Raw genomic sequence first — 24062 nt, forward strand, 5'->3', positions numbered from 1 at the left:
AGGTAGTGTACCCGGCTGGAATAAGAGAGAATGCCCAGGAAACAAATTGCTTTGCTTATGTTCCTCAGGTGAAATGAAGTAACCTGCCAAACGCTTTACATGAGACATTGAAACAAATATAAATGGTAGTTTAAAAATATTAATTCACACATTTACTTAATAAGGTAGAAATCCCTGGAATTATTCAGGTTAAAATAAAGGCACTGAGGAGTAAACTTGTCAACAAAACAAGAGAAGTTTGGTATTTTTTTTCCAATACGTTGGTAAAAACCCCTTAATGTCCGTTACGATAGATTATTAAAATCTCCCCAGAGGACAGGAGTGCCTGAGGGTCTTGCACACCCCTTTGCTTCTGTGGGAATTGCTCAGTGAGAGCCCACCCCAAAACTCCATCTCATTCTACATTTCCTGCAGGCCGAGGCAAAAATGGTCCCTCCTGCCTTTGAGCATCAGGCTTCCCCGTGTTTCTTCTGGCCGGAGCGGGATGGTGGGACGGCTCTTGCCCTGGCGAGGACCCTCTGAGCCCAGCTGAGGTTCTCTGGAGAGGGGTCTCGGGAGGGGGGTCAGCGCCTGGGGAAGGTCCTGAGCATCCTAGGCTTCCCTCATCTTCCTGGGTTTCCTTCTCACTCTTACCTTGTGAAGGGCAGCTCATCAAACTGAGCCACTTACGTATCTTCAGGAGCTGGACGCATGAGGGATGGGCTGTAAAGCGAATCAGAAGGACCAAAGTGTGGCACTTTTCCTCTTCGCCCTTCGTGGGTCAGTAGGACAGTCGTGGGGCTCAGAAACTACCTGAGGCATGCCCCGATTTCCTGCTATTACCTCCCCAAACTCCCCTTCTCTTATTTCACAAATAATCATATTTGAAAAAAAAATATATATAATGAGGCATTTAGTCCAAGGATAATCAGAGTAAAAATAAGAATAATTACACCAGCAAAGTAATTCTCCTATTATGACCCCACCACATGCGTATATATACACACACATACATTGCATCACTGAAGATTACAGATTGAGAGGAACTTGCTGCTCTGAGAAAAAAAATATTAAGAAAATAGAATACACCAGGGCAAAAGTTTTCCTTTTCCCTTTCTTCCTACCTTTTTCCCCTTCTTGGGTTTTTTTTTTTTTTTTTTTTCTATTTTCCTTTGTGCCTGCGTGTAAGACTTGACTTGCAGCTTCCAGGAGGTTTACTAGAACTGCCTCAAGGGCATGTACTCGGCCTGCAAAATCTTGGGGCTGTAGGCAGGTAAATCAGAAAGGAGAGCTGGTGATTATCAGACTGGAAAGAGGGCAGAGGGTTGCTGTGTAAAACATTACGCTCCATCTGCAGTCAGGAGCCAGATAAACAGCACTGGAAGTTTAATTCTTCTTGCATGCCCGAGGAAGCAAAATAAACCAGGCACTGTTTCCTAAGCAGAGGTGACTCTGCAGGGCTTAGACTAATACTATTAAGGTCCATATCAGAAAGGGTTGTTGAAGTCAGCAATATTACTGCGTGACCCCCTCTGTCATGCAGCTAAGGATGCTAAACCCAAAGTTAGCTCATTTTGTTAAACTGTGGGAACCTCACTGGATTTTAGGGAATGAAGGTACAATGGAGAAGAGGGGCCAGGAATATAAACCCCAAAAAAGTTTTACCTATTTAAAACACACATGTCAGATATGATTATGACATGTCCAGTCATCAGAACGGACTACAGTGGGCTACACGCTACTGGTATGTGTCTGTGGCATCTCAGAGAAGAACAGTTTGTTTTTGCGAATGATGCTGCTGGACATTACACTTACGCTGTTCTGCGTGTAAGTTTTCGTGACTCTATGTGTGTGTGCATGTGTGGACAGACACATACATACCGCTTCAGTCTTATTCACTGGTTTTCTGCTCTAGAAGACGTGTAAAAATTCCCCTTCAGACCAGAAGGGGACTGGTTTTGAACAGAACCCTACTGTTCTGGTCAAAAATCAGTGAAGAGCTTATGGCTAGCAGAGCATTAATTTTTCTATTCATGATAACTTAAGCTTTCAATCTAGATGTTTTTATGTGTATATATTTGTACAAGTCAATGATAAACTTGTTTTGTTTGTATATTTCTTTCCCTAATCTCTGTGTCATGTCTTTTGCTGTGCTCCATTAGGGATACAGGTGTTGGTCTTCGATAAAAACTTCCACAGTGCCTGTGCCTTACTGGAGCTCTTGGGCATTGTTTCGGTATAAACGTGAAACAGTAAGCACTCTGTAAACGACCTATTCCAGCAGGGAGAATTTGCTGCAGTCCTTCTCTTTTCCTCCTCTTCTTCCTCACCCTACTCCCAGCTGCAATGTCAGGTGAGCTGGCATAGCAGGGAGCTGACAGATGGCTGTAGCCCGTGTGAGTGATAGTTCTGAGCTTTAAAGGTCTTTTCGTGTGTGTAACAAAACTAGTCAGAAACATCAGTATCCCCAAAAAGATTCACTCCATGCAACTCAGTTGTGTTTTTCCCATCTGTGTGATTTTTTTTTTTTTTTTGGATGTTTTTTCGGTAGTTAAAGCATTTACTGACATGAAATTAGGCATTTTCTGTGTATTTATTGTTTGTGGGTGGAAGCATCTTCCAGCTTCCATCTAGTTCCACACAAGTTCATTCTCTCGTTAGTGCTCAAGACTAATAGCCTCAAAGCCAGGTTTGCACAGGGTTTTTACAAAAGAGATATTTAGTTCTGTTGTTTTCCTTCTGCAGAGGGTTTTTCCCAGAGAATTTTGCTCTGGGGTCCTGTACATCTGACCCCAGTGACGTCTGCCTGTCCCTGTGGGGCCTGGGACCAAACGTGCCTCGCTGGTTACTGCCGGGATTGACTCTCCCGATGGGCCTGGAGGTCCTGGGTACGATATTGTCACGGACACCCAGAGCTTTAAATCTGCATCAGTCACGCCCAGACAGGCCGAGGTGCGGGAGCCCAAAAGGAGACGAGAGGGAGAGACCAGGTGGAGTGGTGTCCTCCACCATCTTCTGCAGCCTTGGCCTCACTGGGCGTTGCTGGTTGAAACGTGGCCTCGTGAAGCAGCTCGTGCTGCCCGGCCAGAGATGGGTCAGGTGCTCCGTTCGTGAGGGAGGTGTGTGCGTTTGTCTGCCCCTTGGGTCAGAGGTCTGTACTCGCCTCTGCTCTTCTGTGCTGCCTGTAACCACCAAGGAGAACGTGTGCACAAAAGAAATGCCACCGATAGACTTTCAGTGCTTCATGCCCAGACCCCTTTGGATTTATTTTATTTCTTCAGCACGCCTAGAGGCCTGTTAATGACTTCAGTCCTACAGGTCTGGAGGAGCTGCATTCATCAGCATTAAGTGCAAGATCCAATTTAGAATGACGTAATGCATTAGCGTGCTCTCCACTTGCATCAGTGGGGAGGATTTTCCACTTTACAAGATGTGCCCTGCCAGAACCTTCTTGGAGATGCATTTACCTAATGAACCTGATTTAGTGTCTGGCCTCTGTTGCCTGCTAATCAAACCTTTCAAACAGAACCATGGTAATAAGGTATTGTATGGCTTTAATTTGTGACAAAATATGCTTTTTTGGGGGTTGCTTTAGGCCATATTTCTCTGAGTAGATGGGGAAAAGATGTAAAAATAAATTCTGTCCAATGACCATATTACTAATGAGTGACTTGGTGGAGAATGCTGAGTTTGTCACTCAGGTTTTGCTTTTGAGCTCGTGAGTAGAATCTGCTGATAAAACATTTTTGGGTTCACAAGTTTGTATGGGAATAAAAATGGAAACTATGATGTCAGGTAATTAACTTAATCTTATTAAAAATAAACCAAAACATTTTCTCTGAATTATACCCTGCTTAGGAAATAAAGATTGCCGTGTGCTGAACTTTGCTGGCAGCAGACTGTGACCCCATTTGCTTCGCATTTACTTACACCAAAAATATAAACAGGGGACCCGGCTATTCTCAGAGAATGCAAAACAAATTCTTACACTTCTGCTGAATGACATGTGCTGGCTGCCTCTTTGTATGTTGTGGGTTTTTTCTCTCCAGCTGGTATTTTTAGCTTGATGCAGAAGAATCTGTTTACTTCCTAAGTAAGCACAAGGACCACTATTCTTACGATTTCGAGTGCAGAATTGTGCCCATGGATGTGATGGGCTTGGCTCCCACTGGTTTCATTATGGAATTGGCTGTCATGGAAAAACTGTTTTTACTCTGCACTGGTACCTCTGGCACTTGCAAAAGGTGATAGTGATTTTAAAAAGCCTGATATAAATAATGACCTGCACCTACAAGGAAGTTAACTAGTGAGTGTTCATTTAACGTTAAGTAGCACAGCGTGTGTGTTCGGTAGTTGAGAGCCTTACAAATACCATGAGGATCTAGAAAACTCCTGTACTGCAGACAAATGCTTCAGGACAAACGAGAACTGTGTGTCAAAGCGAATACGTGGTCCCTTGAACACAGTAGCCAGATTTTGCTTCCAGTTTTCTCCTTCCGTCCCACTGAATTAGGGGAGGAGCGCGGGTGTAACCAGCAGCAGCATCTACTGCAGCCCACTCCGGGATGCTCCCTCGCGCACGCCGTCCCTGAAGTTGAAGTACCGGCGTCTACCCTGGGGGTTTTAGGCATCTCGTTTCATTGCCTTCGCTTCGCCAATTCTCTCTCTTCTCTTCTGCGTGCTCCTCTCTGTTACATCTATGAAGCCTGAGCACTAGGGGAACGTATCTGTGCGCCAAGGCGGCTTCCTCCTCCTCGTCCTCCTCCTCCAGCTCCTTATGTCCAAAGCCTACCTTAGCTGGTTTTCTCACCTCCCGATTTTCCTCTTGTCGAGTTTCCTCATGGTGAGGCCAGTTGCACTCTCTTGGACATTCAGACCAAGCCTAACAGGGGTGTATCTGTGCCTTGATGCTTAACCCATCATTTGCATGGCTTGGGGGTGATGTGCCCGTGAAGGATTATACAGGAAAATAGCCAGTGGGGAGGAGAACCTCAAACACTAAGTGCTGATAAACAGAATTGGGTTGTTATCTAACTGGTCCTTTTCCCTCCCTTTTCCACATGTCTCTGACACTTGCAGATACATTCCAAGGAGAGAAACATGTTATTGTTACCACTTTTATTTATATTCTTTTATTAATCTCTCGGCCTGCCGCCAGGTCTTTCTCTTTCTTCTTCAGGAGTCTGCCACGCTAACTAAACAGCAGTTTTCTTGACAAAGTGCATAGCATCAGCAGCTGCTAAGGCATGCTTTATCGATTGCTGTTGGTTTTTATAAATTCGGTTTACTTCTACTGCTCCTGGCATTTAGCTGTAACTTAGATGTTTCATTTGTGAGGCAAAACTGAGGCTCATAAAAGCAAATCTTACCATACAGTTACTGGCTACTTTCTACAAGTTTATTATTCCAGAGCTCCAGTGGAGGGAAACTGCTTTATCAGATGCATTGAAAAAAATAGAGGCAAGAGGTTAATTATGTTGAATTGCTTTTTCAAGTAGAATTTAACCTCATTGGGAGAGAGATGTTTCAGTCAATGTTGTGAGTATTGAGCTAAGGCAGAGTCTGGGCAGCCAGGCAAGCTGACCAATGAGTGCACTAAAAAACCCAATAAGCTTGATCTTAACTTGGCGATCACAAAGGAAACTGAGAAATCATTAAATCCAGGAATGGGACCTAATGGAGGTCGATGGGAGAACAACTGTGGATGTTTAATGAGCAGCACTGCACCGTGTTCTCATCTCTTCGGAAATAAATGGTGAGATACTTGAATTTCTCTTTGAACAACAATAAATGTAGAATGTGAAAATAGCATGGGGGAAAAAAGACGCCTTTGGGCCATCCTCTCTGTAAGTGATTTCTACAAGCCTTAATTAATTATCGGAGTTACTCGTGAAACAGGCTTATGCGAAATTATGGCACCATAAGATGTCTGTTTAACAGTTAGCCTCAAACCGACTCTAGATTACCTTGAAATTCTAAGAGTTTGTTACCCAGAATTATTGAAAAATTGCCAGTGTAATTTCATTCTGCTGAAGAACACAGGATGAATTCGTCATGCAAACAGCTACACGACAGCAATCTTTGTTAGGAACAATGCCTCATACTCTTGCTTGACTCACTAACTTGCAGGTAGTTTGTACGTAGGAATCAGCTCGTTCTTGCTGCAATTCTGATCACGTATTTGAAAGGAAAAGCAAAATCAACAGGTCTGCAACAGGGAGGAGTGTTGGAAAGGAGAGGCGGGAGGTGAACTCTGGAACTTGGAGCTACTTCAGCCAGTTTATCCCGTAGGGATCCTCCTGGCGCTGGTGGACCCTCAGCCTGGTGAGGAGAGCAGGGGCAGTGGGGAAGCGGTGGAGACATCGGGGCAGGTACATCACGCAGCCTTCTGCATCCAGCTTGGCTGGGGAATGGGACTCCCTTAATTCCTTCTGTCTCCAACAGGAAAAGAGACCAGCTGCAGCTTTAGGCAACTCAAGTTGCCCATATTATGCTTATTTTGGAACATCCTATCCATCCCGACAGCTACCTTGGACTGTCTTTTGTTAGGGATTGGAGATGGGTGCACGTCATGGAAGAGAGTTTTGAGGAATAACACCCGCAGCAGCTCCTCGGAACACGGCTGTGTCTCAGCTATCTCAGGTGGAAGCTTTGCATGTTGAATGGTCTGCGGCAGGTTTTATTGCTTGGTTGGGTTTTTAAACCTTTTTTTCTAACCTCCAAGATGTCTTTTGGGCTATATTGTTCGCATTTCTTCCTTGGCTTTATGGCAGTTCACATGAATTGATGCTTCTATGCTCGATGTCCAAGCAGGGGGGTTGGGACTAGGTGATCTTTACCATCTCTTCCAGCCCAAACCATTCTATGATTCTATGATGATCTCTGCAGAATAGCAGCTGTGGAGACAATCAGGCTTTTAAAAGGTGCAGAGCCTTAGTTCTGTCCTAGAGAAATCCAAATTTAGATGGTTATCTACAAAAAAGTGAACAGAAGAGGTGTGGTGTCTTCAAGAGACTGTGATGGGCACTTTTTTGGATCAATATGACTATAATTAAGATCCAAGAAAACTTAATTTTTAGAGAAATCTTTGTGGTTGTAATTCCTTTCCCCTCTTCCCTGCCCATGGGTAAAGGAAGGGAAGCTGGGAAGCGATGAGTGCTGAAAGGCCATCAGGATGGCAGATGCTTTCTGCCTGTCAGCCACATCTGACCCCCACTCCCATTTCTTTGGGTGCAGCAGATGGCAGAGTTCCCGTGGAGTTCACAGGGCCCAGGACTTTTGTAGAATTGCTCATGTTTTACACTGGGTGAGGCGCCTGGGACTCTCCCCTTGAACACCACTGGGCACTGAGGCTTTCCAGAGCGACAGGACTGGAAAAGAAATATTTTCCTAAAGCATCTCTGGAGGAGTCAGTGTCTGGTTAGCGATTTATTGCTGACTGTTCAGCTCCATGCAGTTATTCCTCGTTTTTGTTAACTTCTAACTTGTGTCTGACACATGGGTCAGTTTTTCCAGCACAGCCATAACGCAGTAATGGCCGGGAAGTGAGGGAGTAACAACCCCATCAGGTTTCAAGTAATCATCTGTTAGTTTCTCCAAAGCTTTTCTACTTTTAGGAGAGCGTTGCACATTTGTGGTGTGAGTGATTTATATACTTTCACGCTCAACAGAAAATAATAGTCTAGAAACATGAGGTGTCCTTGCTAATACGAATAGAATTCTGCTCCCGTCTTAAGCTCTATTTCTGTGCATATTTGGGCTCTACTTTTCTCACAATGATTGTGCTCTTTGGAGTCAGATGAAGACTGCTGGAGACACGAGTGGTCTCCATCAGCTTTGCAGTCATGGCTGCCTTTGCTAACAGATGGGAAAAAACTGTCTTCAAGGGAAGTGCATAATCTGACACTTGGTCCTGGGCTGTCCTTAAGACAAAGCTGAGCCTTTCTTAGCATCCCTGAGGCTGTCCCACAGCCCTGCATCAGGTGGCGCTCCCAAAAACAGTCCCTGAGCTGGGCTTTGCTGCACCAGCAAGTCAGAGCACAGTGCTCAGTCCTGCAGGCATGTGCTGGCCCTGATATGAACTGAAATACGTGCATGTTTACTGGATTAGTCATTGTCTGTTAATATCGGGCGTGTTGCCAACAGTTCAATAACTGCTTGATCAAACTAGGAGTTTTTAAAATAAAATAAAGCCTTTTAATAATATCACTATATATTTTTTAGTATTCTTGTCTAGGAGGCTTACGTTCCATTAGCAGAAGAAACTGTTTTTAAGTGTTCCCGGTTCCCTGTGAGGAAATAAATTATTGCTAATTCCTAGTCAGTTATCTTGCCTGTGATACAGGTCCCCAAAAACTATACTTGCTTTTTTCTTGCACAAGAGCCACAGCTTGCCCGAGGAGGGTATTTTGATGGGGATCCCTGAGAGAAGAAATGCTGTCAGTATGGTTCCAGGAAGCAATAAGCACCTTCATGAAAATAACTCAAGTCCCCATCCTTAATCCCTGCCTATCCTTTTTTATCTGATGGACTCAGCGAGGGCTGGAAGATCACAGTGTGGCTGAAAACAAAAGGGAGTTAACAAGATGTGACCAGTCAATGGATAAAACAATAGGCGACCGCCTCGCCGCGGTGCAGAGCCGGGCGCCCTCCCGGTGCGGAGGTAGCCATGGGGGTGCTGGGGGCTCTGCTCTGGTGCCTGGCGCTCGGGGGGCTGCCGCGGGCCGGCGGCTCGTGCCCATCGCAGTGCAGCTGCGCCTTCCACAGCCTCGGCGAGGGGACGAGAGCCAGGTATGCCAATCCTCCCGGGGGTGCTGCTCCTTCTCTGGGTGTTGGGGGTTTAATTCTTCTCAGTAAGGATGCTCAGAGGAGAAAATATTGCGTCCGGACTTTGTGTCCATTATTTTTCCCATCGCGTTGTGCTCTAGCTTTATTTGCAGAGGATTAGCTTCTGAAAACACAGTAAGCTGATTTCAGAGAAAACGTTTGGGCATCTCCACTCTGAGAACAGAAGTGACATAATTACTGCCAGTGCAAAAAGGGAATAAAATTTAAACGTTGTCTTTCTTTACCTTTATGCTGAAAATAGTAATTTTCAAAGACTTTGTTCTGCTCTGCTGATTTCTTTCTAAAGTGTAACTAGATTTGGTTTGTGCCATCGTACCAAAAATTGCCATTCCATTTACTTAAAGAATCCCTCAGTTGGAGATCTTAGGCAAAGTGATAGACTCTAGATGAGAATGAACCAAAAAATAGATAATAATAACAACAACAATAATAATAATAATAATAATATAATTCTTGGACTGGAAACTTTCAGTTAAAACAGAAGACAAGACCAGCAAGACATCTATTTTTGAATGCAACACCGTTGTGCAGGCATTCCTCTGGGGGATTGGAGTAGGAAAGTCTTTCTGAAGGGTAATGACAAAGTAATGATCTGACTTAATGAAATACAGGCTACATTTTTATGAGGTGTGGTTCACAGTAGAGGAGATTTTGTGACAGAGATGCAGTACTTGCAAAATCCTTTGGAAGAAATTTTTTTTTTGGCAAGACCCCAGTACTGAAATGAAAGGCTGTCCCCTATCTTTTGGGTCCCCATGAAACAGATCTGCTCTCTTATCTCTTTTATAAATCTATAGATTTAATGCCAGATTTAATACCAGAAACTTCCCCAGTAAGAAGCGTGGTAGAGACACAAGTCGTCTGCAACTGTTAAAAGGGAATGCAAGAGCAGAGAGCCAATTATTGCTCCATAAATGTCACAGTCCCCAGGGGAATTTCCCCTTAGTGACTGGAAAAAGCTGTAGTGTGTTTTGGTAAGATACATAATAAAGCAAATATCCATTAGTCCCTTAAGGAGAATAATTTTTCCTCTGCATTATGATTCATATTTCTCACTAGTCGAAGGAGATTATCCCATAGATTAAATGTTTAGTGTTCACTGACAGTCTGGGGACACTACGAGCAGCATCTGCTGCTTCGCTGCCATCGTGGCTCTGAGGGAGCGTTTTGTGTCATGCCTACACACACACACACACACAAGTTTTATTGAAAGAAGATTTCTGGATTCTTCTTATTTGGTAGATTTTTCTCTTCCTCAGAATCTCAACCTTCAGCTGAGGGTGTCAGGATTTAATGCCACAACAGAAGTGTTGGATGAGAGTAATGTTCTGTGCTTTGATTATAAATTAAGAATTTAACTGTAGGCTCAAATAAGATTTAACTCCGGGAAACCTGCATGAGCAGTTCAGTGATGTTATTTGTTTTTGTTGATAGTAGAGGAATAATTGCTTTCAGCCAAAACCAATCTGGTTTTGGCAGCTTTGTAATATTCTGCCAGGCAGCGTGATAAGAAAACGCTGCTTGACTGATCACATTGCATTCCTCGTGGTATCTTGTTTAGCATGTGGAGTGGGACATGCCTATCTAACTCGTTACCTCTTGCAAGGTGAGTTTGTGTTTTGTTAAGAACTTGCCTTTCTCTCCTTGCTGACAGGCAAATTAAAGTGCAGTCTGAGAGACCTGTTTTGTCTCCCTTCATTCCTCATGGCAAAGACAATTCTTTTGCACGAAGGCTGTGAAAATGCAGCCGCAGGGTCTTAATGATTTGACCTCTAGAGGTTACAAATGAGAAGGAACAATTTAAGGCACATAAATCTGCCTTGCTTTTAGTATAGCATTTTCCAAAGAGTTAATTTTCTGCGCTTTCACTCTTATAACTGTACGTGCCTGCAGTGCAGTGACGGCTACCGTTTGTACACGCCTTCCAGACCGTTTCATAGTAAAGCAGAGCTTGCTGTACTGTATTTCCAGTGAGTTGTCAGCTGACTTTCTTATCCCTATTTCATAAACCAAAGATCCTGTGCTGTATTTAATCTATATTACTTCCTGCCATTCCACATGTCAGTAAGGCTTTTTTTCATATGTCTTCTATTGTTCAATTTATGGATCCTTTCGTTTTAACATGCACTAGGATCCTCCGTTGTGCATAAACGTTGTCACTGCTGTCTATCATAAGTACTCTAAAAAAAATCAGAAGGAAAAAAAAAAAAAAGCAGCAACACTATATGGGCCAGACTCAGACTCGCCCCACTCCAGGAGAGGCACAACGCTGCAGCCTCTGCAGTCAGAAGGTACCTACGAATTACTGCATGTTGATGTACTCGTGGTGGTGATGTGGGGATCAGCAGCAGGTAAGAAACGACAAGACAGCTTGGAAAAAACAGAAAGGTGGATCAAAATCTTGCATTGAAAAGGTTTCAAAACCTTTTCAAAATACAAGAAGTCACATCTGTGTTCTGTTTCCCCGTCAGGACGGTGCTGTGTAACGACCCCGAGATGACCATCACTCCCGTCAACATCCCTGTAGACACCTCCAAGCTTCGGATAGAGAAGACGGCCGTGCGCAGGGTGCCGGGAGAGGCTTTCCACGCGCTCCACGACCTGGAGTACCTCTGGATGCCCTATAACTCCCTGGCCAGCCTCAGTGGCATCACTTTCAAGGGCCTTCACCGCCTGCTGGAGCTGAGGCTGGATGGGAACTACTTAATATCATTCCCCTGGGAAACCCTGGCTGACGTGCCACAGCTGAGGCTTCTGGATCTACACAACAATGAGCTTACCTCCATCCCTCCAGACGCTGCTCGTTACGTCAGGAATATCACATACCTGGACCTGTCCAGCAATAAACTGATGACTCTTCCTCAGGCTCTTATTGCCACCTGGACCAACCTCCAGGCCGTTCCTTACTTCCCCAATGACAACTCCAAAATCATCCTGGGTAAGAGAAGCACCCGCTATTTTGCAGGGGCACCACGGTCAGGAGCTCCACATCCTATTGCAGCATTTTCATCCACGGTGGTTACCACAGCAAGTACACCGCTGTGTACAATTTACTACCCTGCTATAAAGTGTGCAAATCCATTTACATGTTAAAAAACTCATCTCAGGGTTCCCACACCCAGTTTATTACACCATAAACTTTATCACTCGCTTGAATCTTTGTAATGTGGAATTGGTGACTCTTGCTCAAGCCCGTTTTATTTACTGATGGTGCCGTTTTTGACAGAAACACAAATATGATTAGAGCTCCATATAACTCATGTGCTCTTTTCTAATAACAGTTACTATGGAATCGATCAATTTTAAGCAGCATTAAATAAAAAGATAGATATTTATTATGTCCAAATCAAAGAGGAATAAAGCCATCACTGAGCATAAAATCTGGCTCAGGACGGCCAGTTTGTCTCTTTTAAGATCCCTGTTTATCTGTTCACACAGAATGAAACCCTAGTCTCTCCAAAGCCACCAAGACGGTGCTGCCTTCAAGGGCAGCTATAAAGTTACAAGAATCTCCTTTTTGGTGACAGTCCTGGGGTCCTCAGAAGGGTGGCTTTAGGGCAATTGTCCATTTTTGTGTCGGAGGGCATATGACAGAGGACTGTTGCAGCATCCCCAGATGAGGTTTAGAGCACATTTGTTAGTTCAGGGGATTAGTACTCAGCCTTTTAGCCATCATGCACCGGTTCAAATCCAGAGCAGGTTGATGACGGTGCGGAGTTGTTGCCATCTGATGTCTCCACTTGCCATGAGCAGATCCACCTCCACCGCCTGCGTTTGGTCTGCGGTGTGTGGGCATCTGTGTGTGCTGCCTCTACAGCCACAGATGTGAGTTCAGGCATTTGCTGTTAAACTCACCAGAGACTTTGCCAGTTTTCTCTCACTCTGGGACGTACCTGCTGCTCTTTGTTCTCTGGATAAATTTAAGGGGGTAAAGATTTTAAAACCAGATTGCAGTAGAAAGAGACACAGGACTTTAAAAATATTCAAACTGCCACCGACAAAGCTTTTAGTGTCCTTAGCAGATGTTTAAGGTTTCATTAGCATCAGGAGAGGAGCAGGTGTTTCATCATCTTGTTTTGCCAGATGCAGTATCGAGTTCTTTAAGCCAAAACTGGCTGGTTGGGATTGCCCATTTTATTTGTGGCAGGACAAGACGCTTCCTAGATCATTTATTTGTCTTCATTTTTTTTTTTTTTTTAAGAGTCAAGCTACATGTAAAAACGTTTTGCCATTCAATATAGATTAGGAGAGTATTTTGTCGAGAACAAATCATGCCTTGATGCTTGTGGCCAACCTGAGTGTTTATGTAGCCAGCTGTGCACAGGTTGCTTGTGCCAGGATCCTAAAAAATTAATGCAGGCAAATGAATATAATGCTAAGATTAATACGGTAATGAATAGGCACTCCAGCTCCTAGGCCCTGTCCTGCTGACACCCCCGGGGACCAGGTGTATGAAAGACTTGTCCCTTGCAGGAGCAGAACGGGAGAACACAGCTGCACATTTCTGTTTCACTCTGCTCGTTGCTGCTTCTCATGGAGGCATAAAAAAAATCCATGAATAATGCAGAGTAAGCCCAGTCTCTTCCTCTGTCTACAGTGCACAACGGTGACTCCTCTGCAGAGACTTTGCTTGTAGACCACTTCAAGAAGTACCTCCAGGGGCAGCTTGCTGGCTGATAGTCCGTGCCGAGGCTGCAAGGTTTTGCACGAGGATTGCCCACATGAGCCCACTTGGCTCTGCAGGGCAGCAAAGGGCTCCCTGGGGCTCCGGGGGTGCCACGGCATCAGCTGGGGCTGGGGAATCTGGAATAAATTGTTACCTAGTGCACGGAGTCAGAAGGAAGCTCCTAGCAAAAACTGCCATAAACCGACAAAGCCAAGCTGAACTTCCATTCTTTATTTCATCCCTTAACTTTGAAATATTAAATTACAAGAAGTGCCCTCCGGATAAGGCCCACGGCTTCACAATCCCCTCCCAAACCCAGGGAAGGCGCTATGCAGCCGTCTCCGAAGGGAGATATCAGCAGAATCTTTAAAACAGTTTATTTGAGGCCTCCAGGACTTCTGACCAAGCCTGTGCTTCTGTTGTCTCTGGCAAATTCAAGCATCCCCCTGACGGTCGGGGAGCCTGGTGGCCACCCCCTGCGTTTTTATCAAAACTTGGTTCTTGCCAGAAAGCCGCTTCTCGCACGGCCGCTGCCGCGAGCACCGGGGCCAGCGAGAGCGGCACCGCAGGGCGGGCACCTGTTGTTTCCTCCTGCCGGGGACGGAGGGAGTGTTGGTGTTCTCTGCCGTCAGGCAGGTGCCAGCCCCAAGCCACGTCCTTGTGGAGAAGAGGAGGTGGAGCCCTCCTGGAGGCGGCAAAGCTCAGTGCTGGGCGGGCAGGGCCCTGGGAAGCCACGCTCCTGGCTCAGCTTCAAACGCGGGCCTGGCCTTAGGGGGCAAAGATATCCCCAGTGCCAGGTCAGCTGGCTCAGGCGGTGAGAGACCATGAGCTGTCCACGGGAAGGTGAACGTGAATATTTGTCTGTAGGATGACAGAGATCTAGTTGGAATGAAGCCATTTCTGTTCGTGGAGATGCATTACTCCAGTTCCAGATTTGCTCTTTCAGCACCGTCTCCGCAGGTCTATTTTTGATAATGTCTCATTTTTTCAGAATTTGAGTTCAATAGGTACACACTGGGGTAGCAGAAAAAAGAAAAAGAGGAACATTCTGGGATTCTAAAAACAGGAGTGTATTCTTCAATACACCCCTTCCCATGTGTATATTCTTAATATAGTTACTGATTTTTTACTTTTATATACCATAACATGTATATTCTTCAATTTCATCCTTAAAACAGTTCTCTGATTTTATCAAGTGCAACTTAGCATTTCAGGAAAAACAACTGATTATTAAAATCATGAAAATAACTTGGAATAACAAGGCTGCAAAAGAACTGTCACAGTCAGGTAGGATCACCTGCACCTACTGCAGGCCTCACAGCTGGCACGACAATCTGGCTAATATTTTAATAATCTCCAGCGAGAAGAGTTTCCTGCCCTGTCTCTTCAAACCAAAAAAATCCTCACCCCAGACCAGCTCAACCCTCCCCCATGGCTACTTCTTTTTTCCATCCCAGAAGCGGATGTGTTTATAACAGCTTCTTGGTTTGCTGCTTTAGGTGCTTAAATAGCAATGTTTCCATGATATGAATAATTCTGCTTTGCACTTAAAGAACATGAATTCAGCCCCAGATTTTGAGACACTTTAGTCAGCCGTATTTATCCTGGCAGGGATGGGTCCCTCAGGCTCGGCCAGCAGCAGCGGCAGGCTGTTGGGATGCTCCCACCCCGCCTGTCTCTGCATGTGCCCAGGGAGTCCCTGTCGGGCAGGTGAGGAGCCTGTCGCAGTTTGTCTGCTGAAAAACAGAAACAGGAGGTGCTCTTGGAGTGACTTCCTGCTCTGATTTATTTCGACAGGCTTGCAAGACAATCCCTGGGTGTGTGACTGCAGTCTCTACGAAATGGTCCATTTCCTAAACTTCCAGTCCCCGAACGTAGCGTTCATCGAGCCCCGGCTGAAATGCTTCACCCCGCGGAGCCTTGCAGGAGTCTCCTTCAGCCGAGTTGAGCTAAGGAAGTGTCAAAGCCCCATCGTACACACGTCCGTGGCCAAAGTAAAGACCATCCTGGGCAGCACCGTGCTACTGAGGTGTGGGACAACGGGGGTGCCCCTTCCTGAGCTCAGCTGGAGAAGAGCTGATGGTGCTCAACTCAACGGCACAGGTGGGTTTGGTTTAAGCTTTTCTCATACATGTGGAAGGAGTGAGGGAGACCCGCACCTTTATCTTCTACAGACTGTCCAGCAAATGGAAGCTTCTACGACAATAGATCCTTCCCACTGATAAAAGACCCCAAAAAAGTGGTGCAAAATTAAGATTCACTCTAATCCACAATAGTAGTGTATGTAATTCACTATTGCACTGTGATTTTCTGTGGACTATAAAACTACTTACATGTTAATGTAAACATCATCTGATAAATGTATATTATCATGTGTAAAAAGTGGGGTTTGCTTTGTTTCATTACAATTGTGGTGGTGACACAAGTCAAGGGGGTTTCTGCAAATCTCTTGGAGCTGAAGCAATGAAATACGTCCGGCTGTAACAAGAGGCTGTTTTAGTTATTTAGTTATTCCATCACTGAAAAGGCTTCCCACTGAATTATTTTATGGGTCTTTGAGACTAACGATGAGCTGCTGCTAATCGGTCAGTAAACACTTCTGGCAGAGAGATGTCTGATGCGAATTCAACTGGGATTCAAATCTGATGTGGCAAAGGAAGAAAGGTTGCAAACGTAACATTACTGATATATTAAAGGAGAAAAAAAGCCACTAATCTGCTGAAGAATACAATGCTTCAGTGACAGTGCTGCCAAGAAATGGTTCGTTCCCGATGGACTGACAGAGTCAATGCTCTGTGGGGGGAACAGTGACCAGGTCCCTTTCTGTTCTCCCCGATATTGTGGGGGAAGCCTTCAGACAGCCACTGCGTTTGTGACCTGATCACGTTTTGACTTCCATTCACAAGAATGCTCAGACCTAGAATTGCGATGTTGGTCCTTTAATGTGGGGGGAATTTAGGGAAAAAAACGTTGCTGGACTCAAGGCAATTTTCCTTAGCTTTTCTTCCTAGGGGTTTTAGGTCAGGACCTGAACGTTCATCCCTCCAGCCTCCCCTGAATGCTCTGTGTCCCAGGCCTGGCACCGGCTTTCACAGCGGGTCCAAACTCAGTGGATGAATTGCTAAGTACGGCATCTGATGTTCGAAGGGTTACAGGGCTCCTCGGTGCACGGAAACAGGGGAGAGACCATTTTTCTTTCACAGCGGTAGAACCACTTGTAATAAATATCCTTTTTGGGATCTGCACAAGCCATTGCTCTGTTGTGCAGGATGCGCAGGATGTCGCAGAGCTGCTCCTCATAATGATAATGTCTACCCATCATGCTGCGAGCATCCCTCCTACACTTGAAAGAGAGCCAGGACAAAAAATAAAACAGAGAATGTTTTCCTGAAAGCGTATGTTGAGTTTACTTTGAGCTACAACTGAGAATGATGTATTTTGTGCCCCATTAAATCAGACTTTAGCACCTTTCAATAAAAAGTTGGCCGAAAAAATACATTATTTCTCAGCAATGGCAGCTTCTGGGCCAGTGCTGCGATACGACTGTCTGAAATGTTGCTGTTCCGAACAGAAAGGAGTGAGGAACACCCCACAGTCCGTATGTATGGGAAGGTGCCGTAGGAAGACCAGTAGCTTTATGTTTAATAATATACCCATTCAGTAAATAATCAAACTGAACTGCTGCCATTGTATTTTGCTGCCATTGGAATGTGTCCTGATTGCCCAGGCTGGATTCTGCCCCCACAAGGGCCTGGGAGAAGTTTGAATTCTGTCTCACCTTTTCCTTTCAGACATCTCCCTGGTTCACCTTTCAGTGGGAAAGGGCAGAGAGAGTATGTGCTCATCCCAAGGAGTCTGCTGAAATAATGAAGGTGCTTTACCCTTTTGCATGATTCCCAGCTCTTTTTTTTTTTTTTTTTTTTTTTTTTTTCCCCTGCACAAATAGAAAAAGGCAAAAAAAAAAGCTAGTTTTAGCTTCCTGGTAAACCAAATGAGAAAACCAACACTCAGCTGTTCGTTCAGTGATCAGACTTCCCTGTGTTTAGCTCAACAGAAAAGCTTGCACTAATATATCAGTAAAAGGGATATTATTTCTCAGCTATTTTTCCCCATATACTCTAGTCTAGTCCATATATGGTTTTTAGAAGAAAATCTCCACTGTTTGTATTTTCTGTGACTCAGAGGACCGCACCTGATGTTCAAATAGATCGTGCTACCGCCTACTCCAATATGGTACCTACATAAGAGCTTTTAAGCTTTATTTATTTTATTATTTTTTTTTTTAATGGAAGAACCTTTCCTGTTTTGTTTTCAAACTGTACATCAATTTGGAGGAAATAGCATCAAACTCTTCACATATATTCAGTCTGAAGCAGTGTAAATCCCCACATAACCTAATTTTAGGGTTAATGTCCTTTTCTTGGATTTACTTTGATTTTGTAATGTTCTTGGTGGCAAAAAGAAGTGATGATTCTACTGTATCGAGCGGACATTTGGCTGATTGAATCTTAATATTTTATGAAACGTGTGATTAATTCTGTTGGTTATGGCCTATTTATGTTACATTTTTCCGCCCTTGCAGTTCACGAAGAGGTTTCTGGTGATGGGATGAGCTGGTCTATTCTGGGCCTGCCTGTAGTCTCCTATGTGGACTCTGGAGAGTACATCTGTAAAGCAAAGAATTTTCTGGGGGCAACAGAGGCATTCATATCTCTGATCATCACAGACTCGGAAAGCACGGATGACCCCAACTCTAATGCCAGAGGCGCATGGAGGGGAAAGGCGAGTGAGATGGAAGCAGCTGCCTACAATGACAAGCTCGTGGCAAGGTACATTGTCACCACCTCCACCGTGCCTACCCTGGGGGCTGGGGTGGGCACTGGAGAGGGTGTCCTCCCAGATGTGGCACAAGATAACGGCCCCAGAAACCTGCTGGTGAGCCCACCTACGGGTCAGGAGGAGCCGGAGCGCGTGGTGAGGTCTGTCAGGGTGATAGGGGACACCGACCAGAGTATCACCCTGGTCTGGAAGGCCCCTCTGGCAAAGAACACCACAGTGTTCAGTGTCCTTTACGCCATCTTCGGGGAGAGAGACATGCGGCGGATCAACGTGGAGCCAGGAAAGACCAAGGTCACCGTTTACGGGCTCCTGCCAAAGACCAAATACATCGTGTGTGTCTGCGTGAAAGGGCTGATCCCCAAGAAGGAGCAATGCATCATATTTTCCACAGATGAAGTTGCTAGTGCGGGAGGGACCCAGAAGCTCATCAACGTTGTTGTCATCAGCGTGGCCTGTGTCATTGCTGTCCCCCTGACACTAGTGGTCTGCTGTGGAGCACTGAAGAGGCGCTGCAAGAAGTGCTTTGGGAGGAAACCCAAAGAAATCCAGGAGTCCTATGTAACCTTTGAAAGCCTGTCCCCAGGGGCCAAGGCGAAAGGTGTGGAAGGAGAATACTTGACTAGACATACCCCCGACGAGTCCAACAGGCTGCTGTCCGCCCGGTCCAGTGTGGACTCAGTAGCAATCCCAAAGATAGAGGGGCAGCCTAACGAATACTTTTGCTGACACTACTGAGGCTGGTTGTGGGCTCCTAGGGGAAATCCTGTGGCTGTAATTGGGACTCTGCTCCAGCACTGCAGGTCACCCTCTCAATGCCTCTGGCACTGACACGTTCTGGGGGTGAACGCAAGAGGGGAGATGGTGCCCCAGCTTTACAGAAACATTGCTCATCCCACCTGGGGTTTGCTGTTTTGTACCCAGTCAAAAGCTTCGGTGATAATGGCCTCTTTCTACTGGACCACTTTTATTTTCATAAAATGAAGCATGCACACTGAGTGTGAGGACATTAAGCAACATTTCTGAGTGCGTGCTGCCTGGTGTTGTTTAGTACCTGCTATGCAATATGCTAAATATTTTATTCTCAGCTCTTTTGATGTTCTTTTGGTTGACAAACAGGGGGGGTGTTTAGTAATTTTAATATAAATGTCTATGAAGGTGAAAATTGACAGTCTCACCTTTTACATCCCCCATGTTTGCATGAAACATGCAACTTGATGCTCAATCGATCGCTGAACACAGATGTACGTATGGTGCAACCCTTCTGGGTACGTCCGTCGTAAAAACAGCTTTATGCTCTGAAATCGGAGAAACGTGCAAAGGAGGTAGAAATCAAGAGCCAAACCCCAATCCACTGCTAAGAACACATAAGAGAGTGTTTTGTGATTGCATTTTGGCCCTAGACACCATTCTTAAGATTCTCTTGAACAACGGTACCTCACAGCTCTTGCTGGCATTTTGTAGCTGTACTGTAATTAGTGGAGTATGTTTTATATCAGCTGTGCTCGTTAATAGTCATACAGCAGCCCACTCTGCAAATTGTGTTTGGTGTTGTGAGGCTTTGTAGTCAATACTGAAAAACCTACGTTAGACATTTCTGCAAAACTGTCCCAGAGCAGCCCTGTCGTTGCTGCTGCTCTCCTGACGAGGCTGGTGGTGAGGACCCGAGGGCTCAGCCGGGCACGCGCGCTTTGGTCGTGGCAACGCCTGCTCTGCGCGGAGCAGGGGCGTGTGACGTGGTGGTCGGCTGCTGCCCGCGCACATCAGCCCTTCTTCCACCACGGCATCAGTGGTGGCAGAGGCTCGGTGCGTTTCGAACATTTCACAGGTTCAAGAACCCTGAAAAAAACTGTCTAATATTAATCTAAACGTGCTTTCAGAGCCAGGGTGAGCTAAGCAGTTATTTAAGTCCTGCAGCTCCACTGGAATGTGGATCTGAGGGGCTATCACAAAGCACTCCCCAGATGTGTAATTTTTGACTCTAGTCCCTCATGTAGTAATTCTGTATATAAAGTTTTTCTCTTTGTAATAAATATACTTCACGAAGAAATTTATACACGTTCTGCCAAATGTTGAACGAGAGGGATCCAGCCTAGTTGAAATGATAACTGATAAAGCTTGCTGGATTGTTTTAAAATGTGTACTTGTAAATTTATTGGGAGGATCTCCACTCACATTCTGGGTGTGTATGTACAGTGCGGGTTAACAAAATTCACCGCTGGAATTTGTTAGGATGGAGCCCTGTATGGATTTTGCAAGCCCCCCTTGTACAGAAGGATTTCAGTTATATCAGGTCGCTTGGCCTGATGGAAGAAACAAGTGGTTTGATCTCAACATGAATACAAGCAACAGGGGACACATTACAACAGTTCCTGATATTCCCCGTATTCCTTACGTCAATGATAAAGAAGTTCTCTCTCATTGGGAAACTTTGTCAATCTCTGTATAAAATAATGCATGCTACTCCCGGACTGCATAGATTTTTAGGTTTCAGAATAACATTGTGCAAAATGATGTATTTTAATACAACAGATTACCTGATGAAATATGTCGTATGTAACAGATCTATTAGTTATTTATGCAGTTGCATTTCCCAGGATGATTTTTAGAGTCCCTCTCCAAGTAGGACAAAAATATTTTTCCCGTAGCGGTTTTTGGGATGAGTTGCAAGGCTTGCTGTATCACCGAGCCCATTCCTGCCCCCGGCTGCAGCAGTATCTCTGGAATCAGCCTGACACGGCCCTGGGTGGATAAGCCAGCCCTGAAGAGGTGGGTGATCGGCTGCATCCAGGCCTGGGGAGGAGCCGCTCCTGCCCCTCCATCACCCTGTCCCTGAGCTGGAGAAGGAAAAGGCACCGGCTGGGCCAGCGCGGCCGCTCTTTGCTCGCCACGAGGGAGGATGGAGAGGTCGTCCTGTCCCTTCACTGTGGAGGTGTGAAGTTTTACACACTCTACTGAATATTTTTTGCACTTTGAATAAATAGTGATCCCAAGTAGAACAAAGATGATTTTTCTTCTCTGTGTCCTATGGCGGTTCTCAGGGGCTCACAGGTGAGGCAGCACAGTTCAGCATCTCAGCTGCTGCGGCTCCAAACCCCTCCTGCCCCTCCACTGCGCTGGGATTCAACGAGATAATCGATAGATGGAAACTTGCATAAGCTCTGTGTTGTCTGGTGTTGGTCAGAAAAGAAACCCTATACTTGCTAAACCGTGGGTGAAATATCAAACTATTCAGTATATACTGCTTTTCTGCTGAATGCGACTTCAGTGCTCTGGGTCAGATTTTCAGTGGTACGACGCGCATGAAGATAAACACCTCACCGGATTTTTTGTTGTTATTTTAACCGAAGGGGTGTTAGTCACTGGGTTTCAGCCGGGTTAGCTCAAGCAAGCTTTCTTCTCTGGTCATAAGACATGTGAATGGAGCTGCCTCAGAATTCAGGCAAGGACAATATTCACCCCTGGAAACAATTTCTTACTCAGTTGAAGTCAATCCTTGGGCAGACATGTGCTGCAAGAACTGAAATGAACATCTGAATATCTTTTAGAATTACTGCATTGGTAGCATTATTTATTTTATTTTTGACACTTTGTTCTGTTCGGTTTTCTTTTTCCTTGGAAAATGTTTTGTCTGTTAATAATCTCTTTGTGTCAAGTTGCTTTTTGGGGGTCTATTTCAAATGTTTTGCCACTGTCAAACGATATATTTTGGAATCTCTTGTAGTACAATGTTCCCTACTTTTACTATTAAATAATTGAAAAATTTCTTCTCAGATGAGTGTTGGACCTCTTCGGTAACACTTAGGAATAAAGTAACTGTCCACCTGCATTAGGCAGGAGGTTTGCACTGGCTGCCTGGGCTGAGGCTTTGGAGAGCATCAGGAGCCACTCCTCAGCGAGCACTTCATGCGATACAGAACAAGGACAGACAAGCTCCTCCTTCTGCAGTATCTTTTTATACTTGTTTTGGGAATCAGAGTAGTGTAAAATCGAAAAATTAAGCATATGGTTTTAAAAAGAAGGTAATTGTGTTTTAAAAACTAATCCAAATAACTCTGAACTGTACTGAAAAATTGTTATTTCTTATTTATGATCTAGAGAAAAGCAGCTATCAAAATGAGGGAACTGATCAGATTATAAATGATATAATGTGCCCAAAGCGATTAAAAAGGATTACTGCAAGTAGTTGAAGTGCAAGAAGAAATGTAAAAAAAAAAAAAAGAAAAAGGTAAAGGCTTTGAAATATATTTTTCCAAACTTTTTAAAAAGTGTCCAGGCTATCCAGTGAGTAGATTCAGACAAAGGCTAGTATCGGCTCTGATTTCTGCAAATATTTTTAATGCCACCTGTGTATAAAAATTCCACATTTGTAAAATCATGTTCAGGCTGACAAACATCTCATTTCCACAATGTGATTCCAGCATGCCGGACAGCTGTAGTTGTGTTGTGTGGTCACTCTCATATTTATTCCTGTGTGCCCAGAAAAAATAGACTAAAAGGCCTTTAAATGATCAAAAAATGTAGGACACAAGGTGTGCATGTGCATATATATAAATTTGGGAAAAAAACCCGAAGAACAACCTAAAAATGTCAAGAGGACAGTAAAACATTTTTTCAAGGTATTTAAAAAAAAAAAAAAAAAGGACATTGAAGAATGACTTTGATGAGAAGCTTCTTCAGGAACTTTTTAACCTTGAGATTTTTTTTTACCATTGGAATATTTTCAAAGCCCCTCAGTGTCAGGAGCGTTCTGGGAATGCCTGAGAAGTTTCAGTACGTATTTAATCAACACTCGGTGCTACCACACTGTGGCTTCGTGGGAGCTTCACCTGCTTTAAAGTCCACGAGCAGAAGATGCAAATGGTTGCCCAAAACAGAGCAAAGGAAAGGTTCCCCCTTTTCAGGTCCCTATTCATCAAAATTGAAAAGGAAGAATTTAGCAATTGCCAGCAAAGGTTCAAACTGATGAATATGCCCCAGAGAGCAGGACCAGGGGTGGGGGCAACCCTTGGAGCAGGGCCCATGGGGGGCTGCTGGTGGTGACGTGTGATGCTGTGACCGCGGTGACACCCCGCAGGACTGTGTTGGCCCTTGGCTCCTGGTTCTGCACAGAAACGGCCCCTGCTCCTGCCCTGAGGTGCCCTCCTGGGGGGGGGACGCCTTTCCTTTCCGTGGGAGGGTGGAGGGGCAGGTAAAGCCCCTTTGCCACCTCTCTGGCGTGGGACTTGCTGTGGTCCCCCCCAGCAGGGATTTCTAACACTGGTGGCCCTGGCAGAGGGACTGCAGGTGTGAAGCATCGCCCTGGGCCTGGCGCCTCCCAGCCCCGCGTGTGCCCGCCGTTTCGAGACGGAGTTTGCCTCCCTCGCCGCCGCTGGGAGCACGCGATGGGCACCTTTGGGCGTTTGCTTTGGCAGCCAGCGCAGGCTCTTGGGCTCCACTTCCCACAGATTAGCAGGCAGTGGCTCTGTGGAGATTTATTTTGACAGCTTGGGTTTTAGATAGCTTGTTCCGCAGTTTGGCTTCAGCCAGGATGCCACTTGATGTTAGAGAGCAGCTGAACCGAGCGGACGTCTGCCGTCACCAAAGTGACCATTAAATTTACAGGCAGATATAAACTGGGCTGGACTAAAAAGGCCACAAAATCCCACTCCAATAGGCAACAGAAACAGAATAGCTGTGGCTGACACTGTTTAGGGGATTTTTTCCCTTTACTTTTTTTTTTTTTAACTTTTTT

The 24062-nt window shown here is 45.1% G+C and overlaps 1 protein-coding gene across 2 annotated transcripts; it reads left to right on the forward strand.

The window, feature by feature from the left end:
* Positions 1-3428: 3428 nt before the first annotated feature.
* Positions 3429-22084, forward strand: LRIT1 (leucine rich repeat, Ig-like and transmembrane domains 1). Of its 2 annotated transcripts, none has more exons than XM_074924364.1 (4): positions 3429-3520; positions 11298-11764; positions 15290-15595; positions 18075-22084. In XM_074924364.1, exons 1-4 carry the CDS (start codon positions 3510-3512, stop codon positions 19055-19057), a joined length of 1767 nt encoding a protein of 588 aa, XP_074780465.1. In that variant the 5' UTR covers positions 3429-3509; the 3' UTR covers positions 19058-22084. The 2 variants fall into 2 exon arrangements, with proteins under 2 accessions (XP_074780465.1, XP_074780464.1); XM_074924363.1 differs by lacking the exon at positions 3429-3520 and adding an exon at positions 8520-8769.
* The last annotated feature ends 1978 nt before the right edge of the window (positions 22085-24062 follow it).

This window comes from Athene noctua, chromosome 21 (genome assembly GCF_965140245.1).
Source record: "Athene noctua chromosome 21, bAthNoc1.hap1.1, whole genome shotgun sequence".
Classification (NCBI taxonomy): Eukaryota; Metazoa; Chordata; class Aves; order Strigiformes; family Strigidae; genus Athene; species Athene noctua.

What these genes read in the sequence shown, in the direction of transcription:
- LRIT1 (XM_074924363.1), top strand. Translation starts at nt 8,648, where the DNA reads ATGGGGGTGCTGGGGGCTCTGCTCTGGTGCCTGGCGCTCGGGGGGCTG. An exon ending in GGCGAGGGGACGAGAGCCAG is followed by an intron (nt 8,770 to 11,297) that starts GTATGCCAATCC and finishes TTTCCCCGTCAG; the next exon opens with GACGGTGCTGTGTAACGACC. An exon ending in CAACTCCAAAATCATCCTGG is followed by an intron (nt 11,765 to 15,289) that starts GTAAGAGAAGCA and finishes TTATTTCGACAG; the next exon opens with GCTTGCAAGACAATCCCTGG.